General features: G+C 39.5%; 1 protein-coding gene across 1 annotated transcript; it reads right to left on the bottom strand.

Moving 5' to 3' along the window:
• Positions 1–2,068: 2,068 nt before the first annotated feature.
• LOC132637599 (DNA-directed RNA polymerase subunit beta-like) lies at positions 2,069–2,578 on the bottom strand. The gene has a single exon (XM_060354666.1). It carries the CDS (start codon positions 2,576–2,578, stop codon positions 2,069–2,071), a length of 510 nt encoding a protein of 169 aa, XP_060210649.1.
• Positions 2,579–8,854: the final 6,276 nt, after the last annotated feature.

Below are 8,854 nucleotides of genomic sequence, written 5' to 3'. Positions count from 1 at the left end.
ACGGCTGCTGGCACAGAGTTAGCCGCTGCTTATTCCCCAGATACCGTCATTGCTTCTTCTCCGGAAACAGAGAAAGGAGTTAAAAAATAATATGATGGCTCCGTTTCTTTATATGTTTATTTTTTCTTTTTTCTGTCTGTGATTCAGCAATCCCAAAGTTTCTTTTTGGATATCAAACGGACCTCCCCAGAAGGTAATTTTAATGTGGCCGATTTTCCCTCTTTTGCAATCAGTTTCGCTACAACACCCGCTGCTCTAGATAATTGTCCACCCTTTCCAAGTGTGATTTCTATATTATGTATGGCCGTGCCTAAGGGAATATCGGTTGAAGTAGATTCTTCTTTTGATCAATGAAAACGAGGGTTCCAGTAGAGGAACTCGCACGAAGGGCAGTGATTTAACTATAAGAGAAAGTTCTAATGATCTCGAGGTAACTCAAAAATACAAGCATTTGTGGGTTCAATACAAAAATTGTTATGGATTAAATTATAAGAAATTTTTGAAATCAAAAATGAATATTTGTGAACAATATGGATATCATTTGAAAATGAGCAGTTCGGATAGAATTGAACTTTTGATTGATCCGGATACTTGGGATCCTATGGATGAAGACATGGTCTCTCTAGATCCCATTGAATTTCATTCGGAAGAGGAGCCTTAATGCACTGGAGTATCGATGTCTATCATGCACCCGAATTTACATATGGTAATGTTCATCTATTACCAAAAACAAGTCATTTATGGATATTATTAGGAGGGCCGTGCAGGTCCAGTCTAGTCTACCTTTCGATCCACAAGGATCAGGATCAAATGAATGCGCATTCTCTTTCTGGCAAGCGAAGATATACTTCTAACCTCTCAGTAACCAATGATCAGGCGAGGCAGAAATTATTTAGTTTGGGTTTTTCTGGTAAAAAAGAAGATAGGATTCTTGATTATTCAGACCTTAATCGAATCATATGTACTGGTCAGTATAATCTAGTATATTCGCCTATTCTCCACGAGAATTCTGATTCATTGTCAAAAAGGCGAAGAAATAAATTCATCGTTCCACTACACTCGATTCAAGAACTCGAGAATGAACGAATGCCCTATTCAGGTATCTCGATTGAAATCCCCATAAATGGTATTTTTCATCGAAATAGTATTCTTGCTTATTTCGATGATCCTCAATACAAAAGAAAGAGTTCGGGCATTATTAAATATGGGACTATTGAAACGCATTTAGTCAGGAAGTTCTTTTATCCATCCCACCCCAAACTTGGATTCCTGACCCAATCCAAAATTCCTTTATTCCTTTATTTATCATTTTTTATCATCTGGTCTTTTTTTCTCTCTAATCTATCTAGTTACTTCTTGTACAATCATCTGATGAAGTCTCATCAAACTCTTCCACTTCCAGTGGTCACATAGTTACAAACCCACTTACTCGAGATCTCACTTATCTCACTTATCAGATTCCATTGTGGAAGACACAAGTTTTTCTGAAGAATTCACCATGATATACCTGATCCGTGCATAATATTAGGAAAAATGGATACAAATTTTTGACTGCTACTTAGTATTGGCAAAAGGTTTGAAAAAGTATCTAAAAATATCAAATTTAGATATTTGTACCCTGTCGAAGTAAGGAACCATGGCTTATATGTTTGGAATAGATTCCATTTTGAGAGAGTTGAAAAAGCACTATCTCGTTGAAAGGTTCTATACATCTGCCCTTTCTTAACACATTTCTTTAGACAAAGACTCCATTTTTTCCTGTTTTCGGATGATAAATCTTTCTCAGAACATGGAGTGTGAATCAAATCCATGTTTGAATTGAAATTGAGATACTGATGCAAGTTCCTCCCTTCACCATCTGCTAAAATTTGTCCCTTTTTAATGCATTTACCCCGAGGAACATGGAGTTTTTGATGCATACAAGTATTTTTATTGGAACGTTGATATACAACTAATGGAATGCTTAGAATATCTCCATTACCTGCTAAAAGAATCTTGTCAGTATTGGTATAAACGACCCTTCCCTCGTGTTCGGCTATAGCAAGAGCCCCGAATATAGAGCTGCTTGTCATTCCAACCTAGTTCCAACAATGCATTTCTCGGAGCGAGAAAGAGGAACTGCTTGACGTTGCATATTAGAACTCATTAAAGCTCGATTCGCATCATTATGTTCGATAAAAGGAATGAAGGAAGCTCCAATAGAAAAATATTGAAAAGGAAAAATACTTCGAAGATGAACCTGTTCCAATGCAATAGTCAAGAATTCTTGACGGTATCGAGCTGGAACAACCTGTTCTTCCTGAATATCCCGATTTAAGGCTAAAGAATTTCCTGCCGCTACCATATAGTATTCATCTCTACCTGGTGATAAATAAAGCATCCGTACCCCAGTTGATCGCTCAGAAATTTCATAATAAAGCCTTTCTAGAGATCCCCAATGACCAATCCTCGCATGAATTGCTAAGGATCCAATAAGTCCAACATTGATTCCTTCAGATATGTCAATTGGGAAAATACGTCCATACTGACTAGGATGGATATCTCGAATCCGAAAACTAGCAGTGTGACCAGTGGACATTATGCGCTTGTTACACAACAACCCATAGATGGATTTCCACAACGGGAGGTTAAAAGCAAAAATGAGTGGATGGTTAGGAAGACCAAGATACACAAAGGATTAGTAATTGAGTGACCCAACCGGAGGGCCATGGCGGGTACCCAGTGCTAACCCACCCGGGCACCTCTTATCATACACTCACATTTACATCTAGGTGAGCCACATAGCTAAATCATACTTTCTATCCATCATTCATACTATTCCCATTGGGCAACAATACATTTATATCACAATCAATAACTATGCCCATATCAATGTATATAAGACGACGAGGCTAACAAAATGATATTCAAAATATAAGCCGACAAGGCCAAATACGTCTAACCCTATACACATGTCTACGAGCCTCTAAGGAGAGTATGTCACAACATATAGGCGGGACAGGACCCCGCCATGCCCATGAGTATGTACACAAAAGAATAGATATCAAAAGCTGTAGCTCCGAATGAAATGGAGCTCCTCTACGTAGTCCCTAAGTAGTAAAGCTATGGATCAAGCCTGTCTCCCTGGCCACCTGTGGTCATGATGCAACGTCCACAAACAAAAGGACGTCAGTACGAATAATGTACTGAGTATGTAAAGCATAATCTACATCATAACAGAAGCATAAGAGACAGTATAAGAAATAACATAAGATGGGAGAATCAGGGGATAGTAGCCATCATCGTAATTACTTACTTGTCTTTCATAGGGATCTTCCATTTCTAGTGCGTGCTCGTGTACATACGTATACACATACACAAATATCCATATCTGTATCCATATTCGTATCCGTATTCATATACATATTCATATCCCTAGCATACCCGACCATAAAGGTTCGGTGGTTTCACATACCCGGCCATGACAAGGCTCGGTGTCATACATACCTGGCCCTACCAAGACTCAGTGTTATCCGTACCCACTGCAGTGGTGTGCGCGCAATAGGTATCATACCCGGCCATATAAGCTCGGTGTTACATAATAGTCATACATACCTAAATCCATATATGTAGGAGTTCATTAGTATCATCGTCATCATTGATATCATAATTTTCATTATATCTATCCTTAGAGGATCAACTATCATATAAAAGAGACAATAGAATCGTAAACTTTGGTAATCTTAGAGATATAGTCATTTGGAAAACATTATGGAACTCATGAAAGGGTACATATAGCAAGGGAACCATGCCTTAATGAAAGAAGGGTTTGCCTTACATACCTCTTTGTCTTCTCAACTTCCCACGTTCACCGTTGAGGCTTGAATAACCTACATTTAGAAGGATTCATACCATGGTTAAGCCTTAATGATTCCCTTAAATTCAAACTAGAATAATTCATAGTTTAATGAAAATTGGGCAGCATCTCCCCTATTTCGTCAACTCCCATCATATAACCAAACAACTGCCAACTCCCAACAACCACAATAACATATACAATACACTCATAGTATCATAATAACGTAATCACATTACATTAAGCTTCCAACACTCATCATTATGTTCAACTTATGCCAACAACTCCATACCCATGTTAGCACATTTTGATATTACACTTCTTCATCACCATTATTACCTTCCATAATATGATTATATCCATATCATACTAAGAACGATGACTCAATATAGATTACTACTTATAAACATCATGAAAGCCACATTTAGACTTCATTTTCTACTTTCTTCTTCCACCCAAGTTTTGCTACAACCAAACATTCTCAACAACATGAAATAAGCATGGAAACTAACCTTTTCATCCCATAGAAACAATATTTGGAGCAGCTATCAACTTTGTGCAAAACCCTAGCTACAATGCCCAAGTATTTCTTGTAGTCCTCTAACCCTAGGAAGCTTTCTACACATGAACACCTTGATTCTAGTCTTTTGATCTTTGTTTTCTCTTGGATTTGAGTGGAGTGTGCTTGGAGAAGGGTTTTGAGCTCTCAATACTTGTAGAAGATGACAAAATGAAATAAATGAACCCAAGGCATCTATTTATACAAAAACTAAAAATCAGCCCATCGGATACTATACGGACACTTATATGGTCCGTATAACATTGTACGGTCCGTATAAGTGGTCGTGGTTCCCCATCATGGAAATCATCTTCCTACTAGGGGTTATACGGACCCCTTATATGGACCGTATAAAGTTATACGGACCGTATAAGTGGTCGTATAACTCCATTTCTCTGAAATGGTTTCCGTCATTTCGTTCGATCTCCAATCCTTATGGAACCTTCTTAACACTTGTTTAGCACCTCATTATCAATCTAAGGGACGTTATAACTCTTCTCCAAAACATCATTAAGTTATCATTAACTTGTTACTCGTAAATCCTTTCCGATACATAACGTATGCCTTGCCTTCTCTTGTCTTCTCTTATCTCGAATGTCTTTGAAATCTCAATTAGGGTCATCAAATGCTATTTCTTACTTATTGAAATATCGTATACTTCGTGTCCTTATCTAGTCTATTCACTATTCATCAACGGAGAATTTTTCGAGGTGTAACATTCTTCCCCCCTTAAGAACATTCGTCCTCGAATGTTAAGTTCTCGGGGTTTCTATAAAATTTTTGCCAGAGTTTTCCCTGTAATAGGGCACTAACATCTTGTCACAACAACCCATAATAACAATGCCTCACAAGGCCACAACATAATAGCAATAGAGTTTGGCCACACACGACCCAAATGCATAAAAATGAAACGTACATACCTTATGACCCTGATGTCTCATCTTGGATCTCTTTCGGAGGTTGAAATAGGTGCGGGTACTTGGATTTCATATTTTCTTCCGCTTCCCAAGTCATTTCTTTTCGGTTATTATTTCTCCACAAAACCTTAACTGAGGCCACTTCTTTGTTTGTAAGCCTCTGTACTTGCCTATCTAATATGGCAATAGGTACTTCTTCATAAGTCAACTTTTCTGTCACTTGAATATCATTCACTGGCACGATCCTAGTAGGATCTCCAAAACATTTACAAAACATCGAGACATGAAAAACTGGGTGAACTGACTGCAAATCAGGAGGTAGATCTAATTCGTAAGCTATTTTGCCTACCTTGCGCACAATCTTATAAGGCCCAATGTACCGAGGACTAAGCTTTCCCTTTTTGCCAAATCTCATTACACCCTTCATTGGTGACACTTTTAAGAACACCCAATCTTTAACTTGGAACTCTAAGTCCCTTCGACGATTATCGCATAGGACTTTTGACGACTTTGGGCTGCTAATAACCGATCTCATATGAGCTTAACTTTCTCTATGGCTTGCTGGACCAAGTCGGGCCCTATCAATTTAGTCTCTCCTACTTCGAACCACCCAATTGTGGATCTACACTTTCGCCCATATAAATCCTCGTACGGTGCCATTTGGATGCTAGAATGATAACTATTATTATAAGAAAATTCAATAAGAGGTAAGTGATCATCCCAATTACCTCCAAAATCCAACATACATGCCCGTAACATATCCTCGAGAGTCTGAATGGTACGTTCAGCTTGTCCGTCAGTCTGTGGATGAAATGTCATGCTAAGGCTCACATGAGTCCCCAAACCCTCTTGGAAGGACTTCCAAAGATTAGCTGTAAACTGAGTTCCTCTATCAGAGATAATTGATATTGGAACACCATAAAGTCGCACTATTTCTTTAACATAAAGCTTTGCATAATCTTCTACCACATATGTAGTTCTGACTGGTAAGAAATGACCTGACTTCGTGAGTGTATCCACAATCACCCATATAGAATCATACTTACGTCGAGAACGGGGTAAGCCTGTAATGAAGTCCATGTTAATTACTTCCCATTTCCAAGTTAAAATTTCTATAGCTTGCAAGAACCCGTCCGGCTTTTGATGTTCTATCTTCACTTGCTGACAATTGGGACATTGGGCTACAAATTCCGCTATATCCTTTTTCATCCCACTCCACCAATAATTAGATTTAAGATCATGATGCATTTTCGTTGCTCCAGGATGGACGGAATAACGGGAGCAATGGGCTTCCCTCAATATTTGGTGGCGTAATCCTGCCACATCAGGAACACATAATCTGCCTCGGCATCGGAGAACCCCATCTCCTGAGACCTCAAATGACGACTTCTCTCTCTGAGAGTGTGTATCTCTGTAATGAATTAGCATGGGATCTTTGTATTGTCGCTCCTTCACTTCCACTACTAGTGACGAGACTGCTGAGTTCTGGATGGTAGCTCCCTTGCTACCTGAGTCCACTACTCGAACTCCTAGGCTAGCTAACTGCTGGAGTTCACGAGCCATTTCTCTTTTCTCAGGTTGAACATCACACAAACTTCCCATAGATCTACGGCTAAGAGCATCAGCCACAATGTTCACCTTTTCGGGGTGATATAGGATATCAACATCGTAATCTTTTAGCAATTCCAACCATCGTCGTTGCTGCAAATTCAGCTCTTTCTGCTTGAAGATTTACTGAAGGCTCTTATGATCTGTATAAATATCCACATGGAAACCATACAAATAATGTCTCCACATCTTTAATGCATGAATCACTGCAGCCAATTCAAGGTCATGGGTTTGGTAATTTCTCTCATGTTTCCGTAATTGCCTTGAAGCATACGCAATCACCTTACCATGTTGCATCAACACACATCCTAGCCCAATTCCTGATGCATCGCAATAAACAACATAACCTTCCAATCCTTCGGGAAGTGTCAAGACTGGGCAGAAGTTAATCTATCCTTTAACTTTTGGAAACTACGTTCACAAGCATCCGTCCATTGAAACTTAGCTGATTTCTGGGTCAGCTTTGTGAGTGGTGCAAAAATAGAAGAAAAGCCTTCTACAAATATCCTGTAATAACCTGGTAAGCCAGAAAACTACGAACCTCTGTAAGAGTCGTGGGCCTTGGCCAAGTCTTCGCGGCCTAAATCTTTTGGCTATCTACTCAAATACCATCGGCTGAAACAACGTGCCTCAAAAATGTCACTGAGTTCAACCAAAACTCACACTTAGAAAATATCGCAAACAACTCTCGAGTTTGAAAAACTCTAAGGACAGGACGCAAATGATCTGCATGCTCTGCCTCGGATCTAGAATACACCCAGATATCGTCGATGAATACAATCACAAATGAATCTAGGAAGGGCCTGAACACATTGTTCATCAAATCCATAAAGACTGCCGGTGCATTAGTTAGCCCGAATGACATCACCCGGAACTCAAAATGGCCATATCCTGTTCTGAAGGCTGTCTTAGGATTATCTTTCTCCCTAACTCTCACTTGGTGATAACCGGATCTCAAATCTATCTTCGAAAACCATTTGGCGCCTTATAATTGGTCAAATAAGTCATCAATCCTCGGAAGAGGATATTTATTCTTAATCATCACCTTATTTGGTTGCCGATAGTCAATGCACATTCGCAAGGAGCCATCTGTCTTTCAAACAAACAACACGGGTGCTCCCCACGGGGATGAATTAGGCCTAATAAAGCCTTTCTCAAGCAAGTCTTTCAATTGCTCCTTCAATTCTTTCAAATTTGCGGGAGCCATTCTGTAAGGTGGAATAGATATAGGTTGGTGTCTCACAACACATCAATAACAAAATCAATCTCTATTTCCGGAGGAAGGCCTGGAAGCTCTTCCGGGAATACATCCGGAAATTCATTCACTACGGGAACTGACTGAAGAGTTGGCGGTCCAGCTTCTACATCTTGAACTCGAACTAGATGATAAATGCAACCTTTTGTGATCATTTTCCTTGCCTTTAGATAGGAAATAAACCTACCTTTTGGTGACGCAGTATTCCCTTTCCATTCTAAAACTGGTTCTCCCGGGAATTGGAAACGAATCATTTTCATTCTATAATCAACATTGGCATAGCAAGAAGCCAACCAATTCATGCCCATAATAACATCAGAATCCACCATTTTTAACTCATGTAATTCAACCATAGTACGATGGTCACAAATCACAACTACACAACTTCTATATACTCGGCTAGCTATTACCGATTCACCAACGGGTGTAGACACCTCAAAAGGTTTGATCGACTCCAGTTTGACTCTAAATCGACTCGCAAGATATGGAGTAACATATGACAATGTGGAGCCCGGATCTATCAAAGCATATACATCATGAGAAAATACCGATAATATACCTGTGACAACATCAGGAGAAGACTCAAGATCTTGGCGTCCAGCCGAAGCATATATACGTTGCTGAGGACTGCTAGAACTGGGGACTCTCCCTCTGCCTCTACCATGGCTGACTGGCGCATG

Source organism: Lycium barbarum, chromosome 4 (genome assembly GCF_019175385.1).
Source record: "Lycium barbarum isolate Lr01 chromosome 4, ASM1917538v2, whole genome shotgun sequence".
Taxonomy (NCBI): domain Eukaryota; kingdom Viridiplantae; phylum Streptophyta; class Magnoliopsida; order Solanales; family Solanaceae; genus Lycium; species Lycium barbarum.
The sequence above is the reverse complement of the archived record's forward strand: the minus strand, read 5'-3'. Positions and strand labels throughout refer to the sequence as shown.

Bases quoted from the DNA above. Each gene is read 5' to 3' on its own strand.
- LOC132637599 (XM_060354666.1), bottom strand. From the start codon at position 2,578: ATGTCCACTGGTCACACTGCTAGTTTTCGGATTCGAGATATCCATCCT.